The sequence below is a fragment of the Zeugodacus cucurbitae genome, chromosome 5, assembly GCF_028554725.1.
Source record: "Zeugodacus cucurbitae isolate PBARC_wt_2022May chromosome 5, idZeuCucr1.2, whole genome shotgun sequence".
NCBI classification, from domain to species: Eukaryota; Metazoa; Arthropoda; class Insecta; order Diptera; family Tephritidae; genus Zeugodacus; species Zeugodacus cucurbitae.
Window position 1 is genome coordinate 60,098,343 of NC_071670.1, and position 24,281 is coordinate 60,122,623.

The following is a 24,281-nucleotide window of genomic DNA, read 5'->3' on the forward strand; positions in this document are numbered from 1 at the left end:
AAATCAAATTTCATCATTTACAAACACGGTTAAAAGTGTTAGGAAACTTTAAATAGAATAAAAATTATTTAAATTCTCTAAATGATGAGAAGAGAGTAAAATAATATATATTTTGTTTTTAATAAACAAAAGAAAAACAGTGAAATATGGTGAGACGGGAGAAGGAATTCAAATACGCCTTAATAAATCAAGAAATTAAATATTTTCCTATCAATTGTGAAGCAAAACTTATTAACTAATAAAAGAAGGATTTAAAATGTATTCTATTTTTTAAATTAAGAAAAACAAACTTACTAATATACTTATATTTTTTAATATTTAATTAATAAATAATTTTCTTAAAATTTTGTCGCCATTTAAATATTTACAAAAAATAAGGCAACACATTTTCGTTCACAGCCATTTTCGTTCAAAATACAACTCTGCGTGCGGCGAAACGCCATTTTTCAATCAATGCAAGAAAATTTTTCACAGTGGCGTGGCTTTAACTTATGCTATTTTAAAAAGTGAAATTCAGTCAAATTTAAACATTAAACAGTGTCAAAAGATTCTTAAAAACAAACATGGATAGTAAGTATAGACTGAAAGTAATATTTTGTATTGATATTGACAATTTGTGTTGATTTTAACACAGGAGGTGGTTATGGCGGTGCTGGTGGCGGAGGAGGTTACAATAACTTTTCTGTACCACCACCGAATTTCCAGCAGCAAATGCAACCCAAAAGTGGAGGCTACAACGATCAATCTTCCTACAATAAAGGAGGTAAACATTTGCTTAACATTACTCTAAAAGTTTTACTTTAATTGTAATTGATTTGTAGGTTATGATTCAGGTAGTCGCGGCGGTGGTGGTGGCGGCGGCGGTTGGAATGACCGTGGAAGTAGCGGTGGCGGCGGTTATGGGTATGTATCTATATCCTTTATGTTATCGTACGAAACAAGTTCACAAGCTAAGGTCCATTGAGGAGCTTATCTCAAGCTATTTACCAAAAGAGCGTGTTCCAATCTTAAAAAAATGATTTTGTTGGCGAAACTCAAATCCAAAGTGTTTAGGGTATCTGTGCTGTTTGAGTATGTATGTATCTTTGAAAAGCAAAATTTGTTCTAAGTTCAAAAAATTGGGATACTTGCTTCTCTACTGTATTATTACAAAATATGAAACTTCATATTTAGCTGAACTATTGTATTATTGAAAAATATGATTTCTAAAGCCACACAAAATTATGGTTTAATTTAATACATGCAGGTACAAGTGTTGAAATCTGTTAGCCATTTCTCTTCTATATTTTTTTACAAATATTTCAATTTATTTGATTTAACTAAGGTATTTCATATCAACACGCAAGATAGAGTTTAGTTTCTAAGATACTCATTATTTGGTGGAGAAGCAAACAATTCCTATATTGTAATTTTTTTAAACTTGTTTTATTGTTCCAATGCATTGTTTATGAAACTTTTTTGAAAGTAATTTAAAGGCATAAAGGTGTAAAACTGTCGACGACATTGTGAAAATTCCTACAGAAAAACTGAAAAATTAACATGATCTGGTTTCTAAATCGTTTTAAGTGGTACATTTTGTTGCGGTGGTAATAAGAATAGTAACACAAAATGAAACGCATACCTAAGAGGCCGGTGTATAATTGCTTAGTTGGGTAAGGTTAATTTCGAAAGATCTGTAACTTTGTAATGTTCACACACCAGCGCAATAACGAGGAGCATCAGTGGTTATCTGCGCGCATATGCGAATTTGATGATTGTTTATTATGGAAAATACATTTACAGACAGCTTGAATATGGTACTTGCTTGTGTATGCGATCTAACATGATTTATAAAAATTCTCAGTAACTGCAAATCACGAATGCACATTTAAATGAGTCTTGATATCCTATTTTAGAAATGGAGGCGGCAGCAAGGACGGCTACAATAAAGGTAAAATAAAAGCAAGCCAAATTGCAAATAATTGAGTAAAGTATAAATCAATTCATTTACTACTTACAATTCTTAAGTCTGCGATATACGTATAAATTATTGTATGACTAGTGTTTTCATAGTGTATTTAATTTGAGAGTGTCAACTAATACGAGAGCGTACACATATAAAAACTTCATGTGGGGTGTAGAGACTGCAAAATGGTGCAGTGATATGGAGTAATGATATTAAAATGTATTAATTTTTTTCTTATGAGTAGTCTTAAGTTGTGTCAAAACAACATGTGAGTGCATTAAATGGATGGTATACATAAGTGCAATGCCGTAATCGGTAATATAATTGATCATTAAAAATTTGATCGTGGTATTTACGAATTATAGTGCCAACATTGGGTTGTTTAAAAGTTTTAATGAAGGTACACCAACTAGTGAAAGTGTAAAGATGAAACCACAGTAAATATTTTTTAAAGCTATAACTAATAATTAAGAAGTTAAAAGGTTTACATATTTGGTTTCATAAACATCAGTTATACTGTTAAAAATATGTAGTGTGTGTAACACGCAAAATATTCATTGATTGATATTTTTTTTTTTTTGCAAAATATAAAGAGTTGTAAAATATTCGTGTACATACATATGGTTGCAACGACATATGTATTTGGTAATGGTGTTATACATATAACCATGGTTAAAAAATTTCCAGTTTCTTCACTATTGCCCCTGATAAAATTTATCAAAGGTCTACCAGAAAATATAACTGACTACACTACACTTCGTTCATGTTTCAAATGTGTTCTATTAGAAGGTCATACACTTGCCTATTTTATCTATTCATATTATCGTACTTCGAATTAGTATTTCAAAGTAGTTTTTTGAAAACCAATTTAGTCCAAATCCATATATTCATAGTTCATCTGTATTTATTACGGCAAAATCATGCTAATATTAATTATGTTATTTTAGGCGGCTATAGTGGTGGCGGCGGCGGCGGCGGAGCTGGTGGTTCCGAAATGGTTACTCAAGAAGACACCATATTTGTGTCGGGTATGGATCCTGCTACCGATGAAATGGCGATTGAAACGCATTTCGGCGCTATAGGAATAATCAAGGTATGTTTCCAGATACATTAATAGATCACGACGTAATTTTTAATGTTTTTGAATTTTTTATCATTAATTTATAGAAAGATAAACGTACTATGAAGCCCAAAATTTGGTTATACAAGCACAAAGATACGGGCGTTTCTAAAGGTGAAGCCACTGTAACCTATGACGATACAAATGCCGCACAATCTGCCATCGCTTGGTTTGATGGCCGCGATTTCAATGGCTGCACGATTAAAGTTTCGTTAGCACAACGTCAGAATAACTGGAAGGGCGGACGCGGAGGCGGTAGTGGTGGTGGTGGCGGCGGTTTCGGTGGCCGCGGCGGACCTGGCGGTGGTCGTGGTGGTGGCGGTAGATTTGATCGCGGTGGCGGTGGCGGCGGACCGGGTGGTGATTACGATTCCGGCCGTGGCGGTGATCGCGGAGGCCGTGGTAGAATGGGAGGTGGCGGCGGCGGCGGTGGCGGTGGTGGTAACGTGCAACAACGCGAAGGTGACTGGAAGTGTAGCAGTTGTAATAATACCAACTTTTCTTGGCGCAACGAGTGCAATAGGTATGTAGCCAGATTGTTAACTTACGATTGTGAGTAGCTGCTAACAAATAAATTCCATTTTCAGGTGTAAAGAACCTAAAAGTGATGGTGATAATGAAGGTGGTAGCAGCGGAGGTGGCGGCTATGGCGGTGGTGGTTATGGTGGTGGTGGCGGCGGCGGCGGTGGTTATGGCAATGACCGCGGTAGTGGTGGTGGTGGTTATGGCAATAACGAACGTGGTGGCGGCGGTGGTGGTTACGGTAACCGAGATCGCGGAAATGGCGGCGGCGGCGGTGGTGGTGGTGGATTCAATCGCTTCGGTGGCGGAGGCGGTGGTGGCCGTGGAGGCGGCGGAGGTGGCGGAGGCCGCGGTATGGGAGGTGGTGGTCGCCGTGATGGTGGCGGTGGTCCTGTTAGAAATGACGGTGGCAATCGGCCCAGACCCTATTAACCGTTGTGCGATTTTAAATTATATATGTATTTAACTATAAAGAGATTTTTTAAGTCAAGCAGATTTATTGTGTTAAGATCGTAATTATTACTGCTATCGAAATATCAACAGTTTGCACGAAAAGTCGATATGATGGAACAAAAATAATGACAAATGTATATTACGATGTATCATCTTTCAAAAATAAAGAAACTTAATTTTTAATTTTAATGACCAAATAACTTCGATGCGTTTGCAATGAACACATTTTCAAAGGATAATAGTCTTTTCAGCAACGCAATAAACTAAAAACACGTGATTTAGAAGCGTGTGGCTTGAAGTTGTGATATATTAAAGCGAAACGAGTTCTAACAGGCTGCAAAACAGAAAGTGAAAATATAATATGAATAATCCGCTGTTTTTAAAGAGAAATTTGATTTGTTTAAGAGTGCCGGTAGTACCAAGGTGTTGTTGTAGAGGCATAAAACATTCCCCAAATAATTTTGAGGATTGCTGCCGCTTTGACCGTCTTTGGTGGGATAAAAATACGGTTCGGTTACGGTAACGTAGAACCGACTGTAGTAAGAACGGGGTAGTACTGAGATCGCTATGGTTGTTGCAGTGGCAGAGAGTATTCGCCAATTGCCGAGTTGGCAGTCCTTGGTCGTTTAAAAATCCGGGTCCACTCCGATTATGTTACAAATAGGTATGCGTTATTATAATTAATAACATTTCAATGCAAAACCGGCCTACTGGTTATAAAAATGCAAATTTAATGGTTTATTAAAATCTTGAATTTCGAATCACTTAAATAACAAATGTTTGTTGATATGTACATATGTATTTATGCATCAAAAGTTGCGTGACTATTTCAAATCGATAAAATATAATTTAATAATCCACATCATTTGTATTTAAATACAAAAATAACAACAGCTTGTCCGTCTACTGAAAATCAAGTTCATTTTTTATACAACAAAAATTTTATATTAAAAATACATGTGTTTGTCTGCGGAATTAAGGTTAGTGCCTTACTAGTGGCTAATAATAATGTTAAACAAAGGGCTTAACCAAAGTAACTACGATTATTTGCATAAATTACACATTAAATTGCGCCAACGAAATACCAAATCAACAGAAACGAAATCAAAACAAATGTTTTTTTTTCTATTTCCTTTTTGATACACTGTTTGTGTTCGTTTTGCATGGTTATAGTTTTAAACGGCAGGCTAATATAAAACGTAAAAAAAAGCAGCAAACCAAATCCAATAATAATAAAAATAGTAATTATGTGTACGAGGATGATTAATCACTCAAATAAGCGCCAACTTAATTTCATGAGTGCGCCTGTGGGTGAACCGGTTATTAGAAGAGGTGGCATGCAATCCATAGACGTCTGCTCGTATTGTAAATCGCTTTCAAATATAACACTAAGCCCCAAGCTTCTTCCTCATTATTGATGTTGATATGTTCGTATTTGAATGGACAATGCAATATGTGTGCAAATATATTTCCTTAAATTTAGCTGGGTGCATAGCAAATTTTGGCCATCATCTCGTTTGTGCTGCACATTATTTATCAGCGTATGAGTATTTCTTAACAAGCCAAGCTTTATGGTTTGCATACCTAAATCGATTGGCGTGACGAGCTGCATATGTTTGCGATGATCACCAATTTGGACTGCAGCTATTTATAACTGTTGTTCAAAAATATACATATGAATGCACAAATGGTATTGGTTATCAAAATTTATTCACGGGATTTTTTTATACGTAGTGACCCGTAATCTGGGCCACCCCTGTGGCTTGAATGGAATAGTAATGGGTGTGGTGTCAAATTAGTTTAATGCAATATATACACATATGCATATATTAATATATTTTAATCGTGATTGATTTCTAACCTATGGCAATTTGGTTAAAGGTATCGACTATTTTGCGAATGGAAGATTTCTTTTTAGATAGTCAAGCTCTGGAGCTCTAAATTTCCTTTGACAAGAAAAAATGTATGTACATATTATGTAACTATTGTTGTTGTTACATCATAAAAGTTTCATAATTTGCTTCTGATGGATGCTTCTGGCAACGAATAGTATCTTTAGTCGGATAAAAACTAATTTCCGGTTGTGTTGTAATAGAGAAAACGGTGAAAAGAAAGCAAAAAATATTAACGCTCTAAATATGACTTACCGAACCAAACTGGTTTAGGTATTGGTCCGATCAGGTCGAAAAAAATCGTTTCCTGGGCCTCCCATTAGATAACTCCCATGACGATTGATTTATAAGGTTTACCCGCTTTGGGTAACCGCTACAATAACAACGCTCTAAATGCTCTCATTCCTAAGCAGACCTGGATGACCACCAACGGTTATGTTAATATTCATTCTCTAATTGACATAACCTGTTCACACGACAGTCGGTTCTGCGCAACCGGATCGGACCAAAATTCATTTCCGGAGTGTCAAATCGGCAGAATTCCTTAGAGTTATTTAGGAAAATATTTTATGCCACTACAACAACAACAACCTAATATTCATTTCAATTACAGTCGGTTCTATGTTACCGGAATTGACCCGGAATTTATCTGGTACAAGGTCAGTTTTTTCGACGACCTTTTAGGTCAAACAAAAATAATATTCAAAACAAATTCCAATTCAAATTCATGTCTAAATCTGGTTTGTTGTCTGTGAATCGTCAAATTGCTCTACCCTTAGTGTCTGGCAGATGAGGTCAAGTCTGTAAATTTTTTTACATAAGTTAATGGATTTTTAATGCAAAATTTCACCACGCCCAAGATCTTGTGCGAATTCAAAATTTGCTACGGAGTACGCACAAAATTATACCCAGCAACAAGCTGTAAAAGGTAAAATTTAACTTTTTTTATATCTAATTTTTTATTTGTAACAGGTTTGGTCTCTTTATGCCTTTAACGAATTAAAACCGGTGCGGAAATAATCTTAGATATACTTGAAGGATCAGCTGAAGTCGGTCAAAACCATCCCTACAATGGAACTTCCCAAACTCGAAACACCACAAAAAAATCCACAAAAAAACTTAGAGTTAGAGAGACTTCGAGTTATGGAAGTTCAACTTTAGATCCAATTTGAATACCTGAAGCTCACGTCAACAAATCTTCGATATGTCATGCCGATTCTTATAGGATTTTCACTTTTATTTAATACCAAGAATGATCAACATGCCCAACAAAATATAAATCAGTCAATATGGAAGATCTCTTGAGAAAAATATATAACAATATACTATTTTTGGATCCAAATTTCCGGATATCGGTTAAAAATTTCGTCTTATAACTAATAAACTGACTTTCTTTTCTTCGCTACCGCGCGAACTCAGCACTACCTTACATGTTACTTTGTCTTCAATCATGATATTAGTTCGTTGGCGCCTCTAAAATTAACACCAATTACCTTCATTGCGTTTTATCAAATCAAATCTCTGCAAAATTTTATGCACACGTGTAATTACTTATGTAATCAATTACAGCAATGGATTACTCAGCCAACAACAATACAAACATGCATATCATTGCAGTATCTTGCTATGAAGACGTCCAAGCGCTTCATTAAATAATAGAAATTGAAAGAAAGTAGCCCAAAAAAGTGGTTCCTACTTATTGCACCAGTCACACTTTCACATTTTGCCGTTCATTCCATTACGACACTTGAGCCAGGTCATAAGCATCTCAAATTTATTTAGACTCAAAGTATGTGTGGTTGGCAACAGAGAATCACTCCAAGCAGGTTTGACTAGGAGAATGACTTGACCAGGTGTTTGCGGTGATTGGGACAAGTGTGTGTGTATGTATGAATGTGTGTCTGAGTATGTGTGTAGAGCAATAGAAAAAAGTGTAACAATTATATTTCGTAACCAAACTTGAAATGCGGATATCGTAAGTCCTTCTACGGCATGGCGTAACGCGCACCTATCGTCTGGTTTGTAGCCAGACACTAAAGTGGAAATGTAGAAAAGGCTTACTTAGCAGAGAGAAGGGACAACTTGTAGTCATAAAACGTCTACGGACAATGAAGATCGCTCTGCAGTTGGCTGGTCGAGGTTGCTTGCGGAATTTTAGGTTACCGCATACGTAGGGTGCTTCAACTATATCTTCCCAAAGATCTTTTATTAACAGCTTCCCTAGGTTTTCCGTCTTCGGAAGGCATCCAGAATATTTAGAGCCATCTTTAAAGATCCATTCCCTGTCGTGAGGACACCCTGTCGGGTTTATGAAATCGGAATGCAATCGGATCTTTGGGGAGCTCCAACTAAGTCTTCTAATCCAAAGCTAATCTTCGTCCTGATTTTATAACTATATTGAAGGCATCCTCGACGTATTAAAGTTCCGATCCCTGTCGTGGGAACCCTCCGTTGGGTCTATGTAACCGCGAATCAACAGGATCTTTATCCAATTAGGGACTGTCACCGGCAGCATGTCTTAAAATTATTTAAGGACTGTCGCTACAACAACAACAACGAAACAGCTTAGGGATCTATAATTTATATAGAAATATACTTGTGTCTTCAACAACTCGAACCGCATTGTTTATACTTTTATATTTTACGGCGGATTATAGACGAACCCACGCTTCGTCGCATGGTAGTCACGCACTTAACGAACGAAGTTACCTCTCCGTCAAGAGCTCTCAAAACTAGACAACAACTTTGTCTGCGGCTGCCTTCACTTTTGTTGTTATTATTATTTTTAGCTTAAATGCTAGTAAAAGAAGCAGCCGGCACTCTTCTGGCCATGGTGGCGTCCGACTTAATTACAAAACATTTCATTCCTGACCTACAAAATATCATTAATACCGGTTGCGTTTCGCTGTTGCGGCATCGATATTAATTAAGTAACTAGTCGAAATGTGAAGATGCTAATTATGTTGAAATTATATTAATAATGCCTTTTTAATTTTATTTGTATTTATTTTATAATATATTTTACTCCAGCAGCTGTTAACAAATAGGCTGAGCCGACCTGTTCGTCGTATGGAAAATTTAAGCCTAGTATCAGTGCTAATTACTTTAAATAAAAAATTTAAAAAAATGAGTGAAAAACAAAAACAAATAGATAACAATAAAAAAATGATGAGATGTTGCTTCCTAATTCATAAATTTTATACACCGACTAAATTATACTCATTTCGTAGGGGGGGCTTTGAGACTTAACTCTTATTGTGTAGCAAGTATTACATACATACTTTCATGGCTACTTGCAGAGTTAGACGATGAGAGTTTGAATATCCCAGTGAAGCTGTTGTGTCTTACTAGGATGGAAAGTAAAAAAAAAAATCGAAAAAAACTGACCCTTTTTTTTAATACATTTTTTGAAGGTCTAAATCTAGAAAATAATTTTTTCAACAGACTTCGGTGTTACTGTTGTCGTAGCAACAATAATTTTCAAAGAATTATAAGGAATGCTGCAGAATTAACAGTCCTTGGTCCGATTTAAATCGGACTGTTTCGGTTACGTAATCGTGGGAATAGTTATAGCTGATCGAAGCTGGGTTGTATTCGACAAATTCATTCCATCGAAACGTCTTATTCAGATATTTCATAATTGGAATACACACGCTCTGAATGAGTTCCCATGAAAGTCGGGCTTACGTTATCACAGTGAACCCGTATTTTTAACCAGTGAAAGATATTTGGACACTATTTCTTAACACGAATACCGCTACAACAACAACACACTAAGAGCTTTAGCATTTCCTTCCGAATGGCGTCCAACCTCTCTTTCATGGGATTTTGCGTCGTACCTAGACCTCAAACCTCTCTTTCATGATATTATACGAAATGTTGCATCGTACCCAGACCTCAAACCTCTCTTTCATGATATTATACGAAATTTAGCATCGTACTCAGACCTTCCAACTTTTCAAGTATCTATATTTTTTAGATAAAAAATTAAAAAAGCCTGATTTACAGGCCCTTTCTAGATATTTGTATACTAAAACAGGAAGAGAGAGCTATTTGTGAGCTGATCCGTTCTGAATCGAGCTAGACCTCGATCGGTTGAGCTACACGTCAGAGATCTTAGAAATCCCACATGGATAGTAGAAAGACCGGTTCTTTAGGGTTTGAATAAAGAAGTCTTAACATACCAACGAAGTGTTTTTAGTTTCTTTTAAAAATTTGTTGAGACAGCTAATATTGGATTCCTATTCGGTCACCGTTGGGTTCAAAAGCCGACTCTGGCGACAGGTGTAGCGATGAATACCACGGAGACAACTAATGATGCCGGTCCACTGAGATGCAAAAACTCTGAGTATGGATCGCAAAGAAGACTCTTATGTATCCCCGAAGCGCTTTGAGCCTTTCCCAAATATCCACTCCCTCAAGTTCGGTTGGATCGCCAACGATAAGCCAAGGGTGTGACATGCCAGATGTTTCAACTTCTTTCTAGTGAACGCTGCGGCTCCGAGCCCCTGAAAAGTGAACTCCATTCGAACGTCATAATAGTGTCAATCGATGGCAAAGCTTTTACTTACGAGGTTACATTTTGGAAATATGAAAATCTTGTATGTCCATTCCATACACCATGCACCATGCACTATGAGCTGATGCATTGGTTGGTGCATCGTCTTTATTTGTTTTTGTTATTGTTTTTGTTTTAAAAACGGGTATTTGTTAATCATACTATCAGGCATATTCGCCGTGGCCAGACATCGAGCGTTTGTTGAGGGTGAACGCGAATCACGACTGAAAGCGAAATTATGTACGAACGGCAAAACAAAAATGCAGGCAATATGTTTGAATGTGTTACAACAGTACTAAAATAATAACATTAAATGCAAGTTTGTTGTATTTTATAGCTAACGGTGATGACGCGTTGTAAAGCTGCCTGCCCGCCTGCAAGCATCAGGGAAGTGTTTGTAGACGAATATTAGTGGATACATATGTACAAATATTAGTGGATACATATATACAAATGTTTGTTTGTTTGTATGTGAGTGAATGACTTGGATGCTGTTCACCGGTGCACACCACTCAGCGGCTCAATAAACCATGGCTGCAAGAAGATGTTACCAAAACGCACTATGTTAGTGATTGTATGTACATATATATGTTTGTATTTGTGTGTGTGTGTGTTAGTTAACAAAAGTCAAGTTGTAAAATTTAGTTAGTCGCCTAGCATTTTGTATATTAATTAACGTGCGTTTTTTTCTTAATAATTTTTTTTTTATTTATTTTTTTTAGTTTGCGTATTGCATAATTCGGCAGCAATGACAGCGACAACAGCAAAAACAATAAAAAACTGCAATTAATGAATGCAATGTTTGGAAGCTAAATAAAAAAAAAATCAAACGCGAATTGCACGCAAAATCATCAAATATCAACAACTTTGACTTGATGAAAGGGAAATTAAAAAGCAAAAAGGTGCTAAAATGCACAAAATATTACAAACATACAAACATACATACATACAAACTTACTATGTGCGTTTCCAAAACATAAACAAATCTCATGCTTGAAAACGAAGTAACAACAACACTAACGCCCAATAGCATAATAGCAACAACATCAGTATTAGCTTAGCTGTGATTATCATCATCATCTGCTGCGTTTACTACTGGCCAACAACAGCGGTCGGTAGCCGGTTTTTTGTGTGTGTTTACTCATCCTAAAATTCAGTTATTATTATTTACCAACTTCTATACGCTCGGCATGCAAATCGACGGAAGTTTGTGCCCTAGTGCTGCGGTTGCGCATCTTTACAGCTGTTGTTGTCGCATGCCGCACGCCAACCGCTGCTGCGCCTAGCCAAACTCTAGTTGGTTTTCGCATATAAAGCCGTTCGTTGCAACGGTTAAAGCATCAGTTGTTGATTGACTCTCTCGACTCCCATATCTCTTAAGCGTTGAGACAACAACATGAAGGTGTGTACCGCAATAGGATTAATTGGATTAAAACCAACAAATTATACCACTATCATTCCTTTGGAATGGACCACAATGGATTGGAATTCACTAACGTTATTCTTACACTCTTTTCCTTAGGTATTTGTTTGTTTACTGGCGGTTTGTGCCATTGCGAATGCTGGCATTATTGGTGGCGGCGGCGGTTGGTCTAGCGGCGGTGGTGGTGGTGGCGGCTGGTCCAGCGGCGGCGGCGGCGGTGGCGGCGGCAGTGTCAAGATTGTGAAGATCATTGATGCTGGTTCCGGCGGTCATGGTGGTGGCGGCGGCGGTGGTGGCGGTTGGTCAAGTGGTGGCGGCGGCGGTGGCGGTTGGTCCAGCGGTGGAGGCGGTGGTGGCTGGTCCAGCGGCGGCGGCGGCGGTGGTGCTGCTGATGTCAAGATCATCAAAGTCATCTCACAAGGCGGTGGCGGCGGCGGTGGTGGTGGTTGGTCTAGCGGCGGTGGTGGTGGCGGCTGGTCCAGCGGCGGCGGCGGTGGTGGCTGGTCTAGCGGCGGTGGCGGTGGAAGCGGTGGCTCCGTCAAGATCATTAAAATCATCTCACAAGGAGGTGGCGGCGGCGGCGGCGGCGGTTGGTCCAGCGGTGGCGGCGGTGGTGGTTGGTCTAGCGGTGGTGGCGGTTGGTAAACAATATTACCATTCAACACCAAGCTAACAACCTAACCTCCTTGTGATATGCATCAAGCCAATAGTGTTCAAATTTATTGTCATCGTCAATGTTACAACAAAAATTTTGCAATTCTCATTGCAACACACGCCCTGCCATAATCATAATCATCTACCATCTGGCAGCAATCTAAACATCATCAAAGTGCAACTATACACAGTTTCTTTCGGAATTTTTCGTCGTTGTATAGTTGCCAAGAGTCACCGTCTACTAGTATGCTTTTTTAATACTCATATGTGACTTGATAAATCAACCGACCTCTTACCACATACAACATAAACACATCTGTACACAACACTTTTGTACATAAATCCACTATTTTTTTAGCAAAAAACTAAATAAAGTAAACAAAAATTACAACATAGTTTAAAAAAAAGTACTCGTTTTTGTATTGTATTAGTCGGATGAGTGTGCATAATTACGTGCTTTAGACTTTGAATTGTGAGCTTTAACCTCCTTCCATATTTCGAATGTTAATTCATTGCAGAACTAACAGCAATAATTCTAAAATCCTCCTAAAGTTTAATGTAATTAAACCGTCCCCGAGTTAGTCGGCTCAACACACTTGGAACACAACCGGATTATTATCTGGACAAGTACTAGTAGCGCGGTTATTCCTAAAAATCATTTGAGGAATGATTTGCCAAAACAACAACAAAAATTGTCGAATTCACAACATGAAAAGTGTCTGTAAGTTAACGATCTTCTTATTAAAATAAACGGAGAGGCTTTTAAAATTGTTAGTTTTTTTCAAAAACTATATCTCTGTCAAAATGTTCACTGGTAGAAGAAATACATATTTTCATATTTGTTTACTGAGTTTTTAAACAACTTTATTGGTGTAACACCTGTAATGAACAAAAAGATGCTGTGATGACTTGCTAACAACCACAGACTGTGATGAATGAATTAGCGAATGCAAAATTCATGCATAATGAAAAATAATTAAAGCGTTTTTCAGCAAAACTACACCGGAAATAAAACCGAAATTGCTTCCTCAAATTTTTAGTTGTGGCAGTTTTTCAAATCAAAACTTTTACTACCAACAATACAGCTGTTAAATTTTGAATGAATTTTCAGCAATCTCTTCTGCAATTTCGCACCATTCACCGGCACCCACGAGACAAGCAACGGCTCATTAACACATTTCACGCATTTGCATTGAATATGATTTGGAATATGCGCTGGATTTATGAGGTCTGTTTCGCTCACTTTTATGGTATGCCGTATAAGTCCAACGAACATATATATATGCATATACATTAGATTTACAAGCATTACAAAGATGTCTGGTAGTTACTTTTGTGCGCATTTGGAGTTAATTTCGTCGTTGACTCTTCCTTTTTACCACTTAATTAAAGTTGCTTTGTGGGTGCGTTATATGCTTTAGAAATAAGTTTTTATGATTTTAATTACGTTGCTCCACAAAATATATATTTTTAGCATTTATTGTCCCATAAAATAGTTGCACAATTGAAATGTTTGGTTATAATTTAAATAATCTTTCTACACACTCGCCTACAATATTTTTCACATATTTTTACATATGAACATATATTTATATGTATGCATATATGTACAATTGTACTTCACGATGCTCTGAGTTTTGTATAAGTGGTCTCTATGGGTTAATTATTTTGCTTGAATTGCATGTTACCTTGACTTTATTTCATGGCTTTGCGTAGTTCAATTGCGTTATCTAAGTTATTTAATGTGTATTTATTTTTATATTTTATTTATATTTATTGTTTTTCTCCTGCATTGCAAACACTTTTATTAATTTCAATTTCTTCCATCACTCCATTTTGAATTTCAGAAACACGAATGTTCGTATGTTTAGTATGCATTTTACAATTGTCATAACTATGTAACAAAACGCTTACATTTTGATTTTGACGAAAAATGATTAAAAACGACTCTATATTTTATATAAAAGACAAAACATTGACTAAGTGGCTTAAAAAAGATATTACCAATTCGATTTATATCCGGTTCACAAACGGAGTAGATGTTTCCGGATATTACTATTTGAAGGGCTTAACGAAAGTGAACTTCTAATCTGAACAATTGGCATATTTTGACTTTCCTCTGCACATTATTTTATAATTTGAAAGGATAGAATTACTAATTTCTCAATTTTACGCTGCGTTGTTTTAAAGTGAGGATTTAGGGATGAAAGGAAACTCACCACTATTATCAAAAATTATGTAGTTGCAGTTTATAATCAAAATAAAACTCCCAGTGAGATAACAAGTTTGAAATAACGTACCAATATAATGTACGTTTAATTGATTAATAATATTATAATATTATTAAGGCTGTAGATGAGTCGGTGTGATTTTATTGTAATATATGAAAAGTGTAACTTATTAGACGCCACTGTAGCCACCAACAATTCATATGTAGCAATACCATAACTTAAAAAATGTTAAAACTTTTACTTAAAATTATTATTAATTGTTATGTAGGCTTTGATATATTAAAAAGTATTAAAAGTAATTTTTAATTTATTAAAAAAAATTATAATATTTTTGTAATTGGTTAAAACTTTTTGTTCAACACTAGTTTCTGAACCTGAGCAACCGTGTAAAAATGAAAAATGGCGGTCTGATTTATGATTTCACCACACTTTATAACAGCAGCGCACTCGCTCTGTCATTAAGCTAAATCATGGCTGTTGAAAGATGACAGCATCATGTCTTACGAATAGGGTGCAAAGCATGTCAAGGAATAACACATACAAGAGCAACGAGAAAAAATCAAGTGTCATATCAATAGGAAAAGCAAGCAGCACATAAAAAGAAAATTTCAGCTCCAATTGTAATACGAATTTCTTGCCCAACAATTAATTAAAAGTATTAAAATTGAGAGAAATTTATAAGTGTAAATTGGAGCTATATATTTAGCTAAAAAAGTCATTATTATATATAAGCGCTTTTTATTAAAATAACTCGGAGGGTAAGCACGTTCCAGCAGAGCCGTATTGAAAAAGTTTCGCTTTTTACCGACGACGAAGTTCGAGTCGTCGACGTCCCTCCCAGAAAAAAAGTAATATCTACGTAAAAGGAGGAAGTCTTTAAAAGCCAAAGGGTTGGTTTTCAATTGAATTTGCCAAGATAACTTGGTTTAAATTTTAGTTGAAACTAACCAAAATAGCGGCATATTGTTAACCCAACGGAGCATTGGGGAACCTAAAAATTTGTAGACGTCTGTTGCAGCGGCTCAACGAAGACGAAGAGGAAAAAAATTGGGCGAAAACTTTGCATTGATGGTAATGCATGCTAGAAAACCGCAACGTGTGAACGATGGGTAAATTTTATTATCTTACATTTAATTAATTTATTTTGCAAATAGTTTAGTAACCACAATAGACATTTAATAACTTTGCACAAATAGTCAAACAATTGGCCAACGTATTTATATATACGGCAGCTCGATAATACACAACAACCTTTTAAAACAATTTGGTATCAGTGTGGAATTTTTTTGCTGGCATTTTTCCGTTGTACGCCATTCTCTGACCATTCGTATGGCTTTGATTTCATTGTATGCTTTGCGTTAATTTTTCCTTCCACCTTGTTTGATTATCTGCTATTTGTCTGGTTCACCAATTCCGATTGTCTTGTGTTCGTGCTTTCGTTCTTTTCCAATTTCTTTGATGGAATATCATAAGGAGAAGAAGGAAAAAATGTCTGAATATTAAAATCGACTAAGAACTATTTAAAGTTTTTTATGAATTTCTACATCGGAAAGTTACAAAAAAAATTGTTACAAAGTTTTTGAAAAGATTTGGATTCATTTAAATTTGATTTTGAGTGAAAAATATCGACATGAAATAAGGAACCAATAATTAACATCTGACTCCGGGAATTTCTAATTGTACATAGTTGAAGAGTAGATATCTATATGTATCTGTTCTGTCGTTGCTGCTGCTACTTCTAGTGCTGCTGCACCTCTCCATTATAAACGCCGTCAACTTTGCCAGTGCTTAGCATTAGCCTTTGCTATATATTCCCTCATATGCGGTAATTATTTTCAACGATTTTCATTCCTTCCTGCATTTTTCTTACAAAAGAATAGTGTGGAATCAGTGTACATGTATATTAATCGTTAATTAACTTTTATGGATTTGCAAGATATAATCAAATTGGACTCAACGGCAGTTGTATTATAATAATGTTTAGGAATATGTTCTGGTGAAATAGAATAAAATGGCAGCAACGAAAATTAATAATGGAACTCTAGAACTTAGTTAGATCCTCCACATCTACGTATCCGCAACGAATTTTTATTTGATTTTATATTTGAAAACTTACTTGCATAGCCTTTTCTATAATATATATTATTCCGGACATAAAAATGCCAGATTTTTATCCAAGTAATTTTGTCCATTCTTCAAACCGACATAATTCCTTTTTCTTATACTACTTAACGTTTCAAACTAAATAATGTTAATTTGTTGCTCAATTTAATGGTTTTCCCATATTTTATGGAAGTTATTTTTCGAAATAGATAAATATAGTTTTAATAATATTATATACTAATTTTCACTATATATTCTTGCAGCTACTTTGAGAAGCATCAGTCGCATTCGTATCAGGTGAGTGATAAAGCAAACTGAGTGTAAATATTTAAATAATACATAATGGCATACATACTACATATATTCATATTTATGTTGCCCAAGTCTACATTATTGGATGCAATTTAACATCTATTTTACATTTTAGAATTTTAAGTGATTAGTATATTCGATTTTTTGTTTTGTTTGTGTTTATATTTTGTTTGCATAATTATACTAAGTGTGCTTGTGCCTAATGTTTCCACATAATTTCAATAATAATTTTGATATATAAAAGTGAAATTCTTAGTAAAAAAGTGACTTTGTTACAAATAATTGAAGAAAAACAGATACTCGTTTCTCATAAAAGCAGTGCCATACAGTTGAATTATGTTTTGTGCTTAAAAACACTTTTTGCTTCTGATTTAAACAAATAAACAAAGTGTTAGAACAAGTTAGTTTATATTATTCGTTTAATTTTTAAAACAACAACTTTGTGCTTAACATTATAATACTTATCCATGCCATATAAAACCTTTTGTGTTTCGTTGTTCATTGTATGTGCGCATATTTTCAACATTTTTTTTTAATAATTTCTTCTCTAACTGCAAACATGTACAAACTGCATCGGTCTTCTCGTTAACTGTGTACATCACAACCAAGCAGCAAACCATCTCAACATACAATATGAAAGTCCTCCTTCGTTGTAATCACTAACAAACACTAAGCACATACAATTAATAATCAAGGATAAAAAAGTTAAAACAAAAAATAATATTGTAAAAAAAATACGACTAATTGTATTTTTCGCGTCTAAAACGCCAAAAATGTCTAGAAAAAGAAATGCAAGCAATTGTAAGTCTGTATCATCTACGAATCCTACAACATAACAAACCGACAAATAACCTCTCACAATTGTGTGTTCCATCAACTCAAGGCAACTCATTTCGCTTCGCGTTAGTCAAGTATAATAAAACATAGAAATTTGAAAAGTAACAAAGAAAGAAAAAAAAAACAAAATACACCAATATTTAAATATATGAAAATCGTTAACATCATTTTAAAGTGCAAAGTTAAAAATTGTTTTTAGACAGAAAGAGAAAATGCAAACTTCGACACATCTTCATTGTTGCAACAACGCTTAGAAAAATATAATAATAACAAAAAAAAGCAAAAAAAAACAAATCGTTTTAAGTGTATATAAAACAGTATCATCTTAGTGTCAGCTCTGCGCGACGCTTCCAACGATTCCTGAAGCGCTCTGTTAGTACTCACTCGTGAGATTCCACAGTTTATGACTACCACAAATAGTATCACAATAGACTTACCATTGGCACCCGGCTGTAACAAAAATGCTGCTGTCGGTCTGTGTCGCATAGATGATGTAAGTAGAAGTGCGCCGGTCGTGGGCGTACGCTGCGCATGCGCTTGTCCACTTGAAAAACGTATGCACAGTAGCGTCACATGGCACCACCAACAATTACTGTAGATAACTTAAATACACTCGTTACACACAAATAGAAAAAAAAAATGAATCATAAAAAGCGAAATTTGTAAACACACTTGGCGACACGACATGGACCGACAGGTCAGATGATACAGAGTATTTCGAAAGTATAAAAATATAAAAATAATTGTGTATGTTATTATTTCAAGAAAAATTAGCTTAAACATGTCCTGTCGCTAAGTGTGCTGTGTGCGCTGATATTGTTTTTATATGCTCACCCCTGAGTTGGGTTATTTAAAGGAATTTCGAAATTTTAAATTGTATTTTTCGTTACACAACATAATTTCTTTTATTGGCTTATACATTTTATATATTCATTGGCATTTCCGCAAATATGGCAACTAATTTTAATAATAGATGTTGTGTGTATTTCTTTTCCCCATGAATACATAGTTGATCAGCACCTCATTTAGTTCTTAGTGAAATTTGTGCATTTAATATTAAATTATTTCAAAACTGTTTGCTCTTCCTTTACAGAGTTCCAAGTACAGTTCAAAGCGCGATTATGAACGCGATCGCTCGTCAAACTATCGCGATCGCGATCTGTCGCCAGCTGGCGGTGGTCCATTGAATAATGGTAAGCGACATCAACACAATTTTAAAAGCGTGGAAATTGTTTAAAAATAACATTTGATATTTTGTTTTCCAGTTTCACAAAGATTATCGCAAACTGCTATGAATAATGGTAACAGCGCATCGTATCGCTCACAATCACCTGAAGTAGATTCACCATCGTCAAGAGGGCACGGTACGCACGATATACGCGATCGTGATCATCGTGGTAGCGATCGTTTCAGTTATATGCAAAAAATGAGGGATCGTGATCGCGATGTCTATAAAAAGGATAAATATTCTACAGGTGAGTTGAATGTCAAGTTCACGCGAGTTAATGTCAAAGGGGTTGGAATAATATGAGTTTATAAAGAATAAAAAAGTCTCGGAAACTAACCTCTTTTATAAAGAAATATAGTCAAATCTTTTTACCAACTGGAAGCTAACTTTCCAATTGGACCCATATTTTTTAATCGAATTGAAGTGAGTTCCAGTTCTATCATTGAAAGTATGTTTCATGAATCTTTACAAAAATTGGACGTAGCAGTATTTAATTTAATTGTTTTAGAAACGGTCCAACAGTAATTTAAATATATAAATACTATTTTACTTTCCAGATAAACGCGATAGACGTGGCGGTGGCAGTGGTGGCGGTGGTGGTGGTAATGATCGTGATTCAGAATCGCATCGCACCAATCACGATAGGTTGGATCGCCGTGGCGGCGGCAGCGGTAGTGGAAGTGGAGCCAAGCTTTGTTCTTCCAGTGGCGGCGACAAGCGTTCCGGCTCGACAGATCGTGACCGAGATCGCGATCGTGATCGTGGCGATTTGAGAGATAGTAAACGTGAACGCGGTTCCGAACGAGATCGTGATAGAGAACGTGACCGTGATAGGGATCGTGATAGAGATCGCAGTGATCGCGGTGGTGGCGGCGGCGATCGTGAACGCGATCGTGGTGGTGGTGGTGGCGGCAGTGGCGGCGGTGAACGCAGTGATCGGGGCGAACGAGTGGCACGATGTGGCGATTGGAGTGAACATGTCAGTTCATCTGGTGAGTTTTTTTGAATTTAACTGCGTCTTATTTTGAAATGTAATTAAACATACATATCTTTTGCAGGAAAAATGTATTATTACAACTGCAAAACTGAAATCTCACAATGGGAGAAACCAAAGGAATGGATTGAACGAGAACGGTATGAGTTCTGTTTGCTATTGAATGTGAATGAAAATTATTTTATTTCGCTAATTGCTATATTTATAGAACACTGGCACGCGATCAACATAGGGAAAAAGATTATCGGGATAAAGATCGCGATAGAGATCGTGAGGATCGTTTTTGCAGATCAGGTGAGTGTAATTTTACATAGCTCTGAAGCTGTAACTCGAAGCAGAAAAAAATATATTTTTTATTTCTTCCGCAGCTTACGCGAAACATTCCAGTTCTCGAGGAAACTCACGGCTGAGGTGGAATTATGAAAACGATGGCGGACCGCCAACACATCGAAGGCGTTTGGATGGTGATTTTCCTCTTGATTTCTTTTTATATAATATTTTTTAAATTTAATTTATTTCTCTTCACAAGGTCGCATTGCTGAAAATCCCGATATGGACATAAGTCCCGGTGACTCCACGCCAACTTCGGAGGCTAGCTATCCGCTGACCGGCGCGCCCACAGTACATGGTATGGTGAATGTGCAACACAATGACCTATCATCGATTCCAACATCAACCGTTGGCCTGCCGAATGCATTACCGCGTTTAGCATCGCATCCTAACGCCAGCACTGTTATGTCATCCTCCTCCTCCGCATCCGCTTCTGCTGCAGCGGCCAATGCAGCAGCCGCTTCAATGCATTTCTCCGCGTCATCCGCGTCAGCGCATGGTTCGGGCGTTGTTGTAGGCGGTGCAACAATGTTGCCCGCCACTGGACTCGGCTCGGTGTCATCGAGTGCTGGTGTGCCAGTGATGGTTGCCGGTGTACTGCAGACACAGAATAATAGTAATCATCGAAAGATGGATCCAGTGGCTATGCTGCAACAGCAAGCGCATTTAGCGTCAACAACATCGCCAAATGTGAGTTGAAAGTGTGCTCATATTCTATTTTTATTAAATTATTATTTAATTTTTTCTATTAATCGCGCAGGTGGATCATCATTTGAACTCGAATGCACCCGGACCGCCGAAATTGGGTACAAAAGAGCAACAAGAAATGATGATGAGCTCGCAACAGAAGGCAGCATTATTAATGCGACAGCAGCAACAACAAGCGGCGTTACATCATCATCACCAACTTTCACAACATGGTGGCAACGAGGCGGTACATATGATGTCCAATGCCGGCACTTCCATAGATGTTACCAATCATGCGGCCTCATCAGCGGTGATAGTGCTAAGGTTAGTCGCGTGTCTAAATGCTTATAACACTTCTTTTTACTATTTTTGTTTTTCTTTTCTCCATTTCATTCCGCAGAGATAATTCGGTGAATTCACCACACTACAATTTAGCCCATGGCATGTCGCCGATGGGTTACAATACAAAAAGTCCTATCACAGGTGTTGTTGGCAGCGGCGGTGTTGTTCCTGTTACCGGTCATAGCAACAATGTGGGCGGTGGTGGCGTTAATATGAGCTCGGGCGTGAATGCCGGCTCCTATGCCGCTTGTAACGCACCGTACGGTTTAAAGACTGTCGAGGGTAGCAGTGGCGGTGTCATGAATTCAATTGGCAACAGCAACAGTAGCGTACACTGTCCCTCATCTAGTTTAGCGAATGTCAGTGGTAATGCTGGCGGTAGTGGGGTCATAGGTATGTTGCCTGGCGAAGGACCACCGACGCCAACGCAAGAAATGGACCTTAATGTAGCGGCAATGGAACAGCAACAGCGTAAAAGTATGTTTTTTACATTAATAGTTTATAGATTTCAAGTTATTACTAACATAACCTTAAAATTTTTTTCCACACAGTGGAAAACACTTCATCCGCCTCGTTGAGCACACTGCAAAGTTGTGTTGCGTCGTCTGTACAAGCCGGCCGTTCACAGGGTCCAGAGATTTCGCCGAAATTAGCAAAGTATTTTAGAGCTGATTTAATAACACATGTCACCAATTGGCAGGCGGATATTTTGGAGAAACAGGTAATGCAAGAGGTGCAGTAGTTTTATAAATTACACACAAGTCACATTGTATTCACACATGAATTTTCGTTTGCTTCCATCATTTTTAGGCGCAAAAGTGTTCCGAAGAAACGCATTTGTATGGAGATTTGCAGTGTACGAAAGTGTCGGCAGAGTTAAAATGTGCTAGAAGCTTAGTTAGAATAACTGAAATCACAGCAACTCTACAAGAACAAAAGTAAGTTGGCACATTTCAATGTTTAACCGTTATTATTATTTCTATGTAGTGTGTTGTTTTATAAAATTGTGCTCAACGGCGTAACATCTCTGTATTGTGGTTGATGTAAACGGGCGTAGTGGGAAATATCTTACCGAAAGCGAGGAGTTGTACGGGAATAACAGGATTAGCTTGTTTGTTGCAACAAACTGCGCAGCACTTACCTTACTTCTCAGTACGCTATATTATGGATTGACTTACTAGGGACCATACCAATTGTAGGTATTAATTGGGCAGACAGTCAAGAAAGTACACTTTTGAATCAGATAAATGAGGATTCAGTGGCAGTTTTGTAAAGGCGAGCAGCAGTCTTGCGCTCTTTCTACTACTATTTTCAACAGTGAGTAGCACCTATGACGAGTTAATAACACCCACAAAGATTATTTCGTTATAATTAAGGTTACTGCATATTTCGCTTTGATGAAGGCTGTGTAATAAGTCCTTTGAACAGCCACAAGACGTTATTATAGAAGATGAACCTGTGTTTCCTCAGTTTAAACCCAAATAAGCAGACACAAATGTATGAAGACGGTATGAATAGGTTAGGTTAAAGCTGCAAAGGAGAATTGTCATTAAAATAACCTTTTTTGAGCACAGTTACGTGCGAGTTGCGCTATATAATGTCACTTTAAGTTACTCTTACTCTTATTACATTCCATCAATGTATTTGTATATTAGTGGCTGTAAAATTGTCTAGCCAATAGCTATATCAAGCTTAGAAGCGGCTGTATGGCTTGTAGAAGTTGTATTTGTTGAATTGAAATCTTTATTTTTTATAATTTTTCGTTTTTATTTCTATTGTATTAACCATATGCATCTCTCTATTGCAGAATTATGTATCTTCGCCAACAAATTCGTCGAATAGAAGAATCAAAATCACAAAACTCATTTATGTCTGATGATCTTTAGCCAATATCAAATTTGTATTAAAAAAAAAGAGGAATTATTACTAAAATTCACATAACCACATTCATAAGCGAAAATTCTCACCAAAAACGCCTACACACGCCCCATTCAATATACAAATAAATAAATAAAAATAAAATTATAAAAAAAAAACACATAACAAATAGTAATTGGCAAACTCTACACTAATATTTACAACTACTAGTAGTATAAAATGATAGTGAGTAAGTGTAGCAGGCAGACAGACAGAAAAAAACAAACCAGCGACTAGTAGCAGCGGCAGCAGCAGCAGCAGCAGCAGCGGTAACAGCTGAAAATGTGAGAATCAGCGCGTGCGGTTAACAAAATTTGAAACAGCTTAGTCTAAATAAAAGAATACAATTAAAACAAAAAAAAATACTTTAAAGTAAAGGCAACAACAAACAAGGATGCAAACAAGATAAAATTCAAATAAAAGAAAAATAAAATAATAAAACATAAATAAAGCAAGTAATACAACAGGAAAAACAAAAATCTACACAAAAAGTAATGAATAATTATAGTAATATTATGACTAGTAATTATAACTATAAATTTAATGATAAATAAAAACAAAAATAGATATAAAAAAGAGCGTATGCAAGCCCATTTGTATGAAACCTATCACAGTTTGTGCTAAGGATATAGGCGTTAAAGATCGTATACTATTTCAACGTGCTTTGTTGCGCTGCGTGGTCTTTTGTAATGTCGCGGCGTTGGCTTTTGTATGAATTTCATTGCGTAAGGAA

The 24,281-nt window shown here is 36.5% G+C and overlaps 3 protein-coding genes across 9 annotated transcripts; all 3 read left to right on the plus strand.

Moving 5' to 3' along the window:
• Positions 1–409: 409 nt before the first annotated feature.
• Positions 410–4,240, plus strand: LOC105209939 (RNA-binding protein cabeza). Of its 2 annotated transcripts, XM_011180607.3 has the most exons (7): positions 410–570; positions 635–763; positions 822–903; positions 1,896–1,930; positions 2,893–3,038; positions 3,113–3,588; positions 3,653–4,240. In XM_011180607.3, exons 1-7 carry the CDS (start codon positions 564–566, stop codon positions 4,017–4,019), a joined length of 1,242 nt encoding a protein of 413 aa, XP_011178909.2. In that variant the 5' UTR covers positions 410–563; the 3' UTR covers positions 4,020–4,240. The 2 variants fall into 2 exon arrangements, with proteins under 2 accessions (XP_011178909.2, XP_028894694.2); XM_029038861.2 differs by lacking the exon at positions 1,896–1,930.
• Positions 4,241–11,276: 7,036 nt separating this feature from the next.
• LOC114803698 (loricrin-like) lies at positions 11,277–12,699 on the plus strand. The gene is made up of 2 exons (XM_029038872.2): positions 11,277–11,892; positions 12,013–12,699. The coding sequence occupies exons 1-2, from the start codon at positions 11,887–11,889 to the stop codon at positions 12,556–12,558; spliced, it is 552 nt and encodes a 183-aa protein (XP_028894705.2). The 5' UTR covers positions 11,277–11,886; the 3' UTR covers positions 12,559–12,699.
• Positions 12,700–15,339: 2,640 nt separating this feature from the next.
• Positions 15,340–23,667, plus strand: LOC105209940 (WW domain-containing adapter protein with coiled-coil homolog). 6 transcript variants are annotated; one of them, XR_008471591.1, is made up of 15 exons: positions 15,340–15,907; positions 17,165–17,198; positions 19,144–19,243; positions 19,316–19,525; positions 19,836–20,270; positions 20,337–20,412; positions 20,481–20,566; positions 20,641–20,736; positions 20,802–21,292; positions 21,363–21,613; positions 21,690–22,108; positions 22,183–22,364; positions 22,442–22,569; positions 22,619–22,948; positions 23,439–23,667. XR_008471591.1 is itself a non-coding variant. In XM_011180609.3 (14 exons), exons 1-14 carry the CDS (start codon positions 15,867–15,869, stop codon positions 23,515–23,517), a joined length of 2,628 nt encoding a protein of 875 aa, XP_011178911.2. In that variant the 5' UTR covers positions 15,343–15,866; the 3' UTR covers positions 23,518–23,667. The 6 variants fall into 6 exon arrangements, 3 of the variants coding, with proteins under 3 accessions (XP_011178911.2, XP_011178912.2, XP_011178913.2); XR_008471592.1 differs by having other exon boundaries at positions 23,008–23,521; XR_008471593.1 differs by having other exon boundaries at positions 15,343–15,907; positions 22,183–22,352.
• Positions 23,668–24,281: the final 614 nt, after the last annotated feature.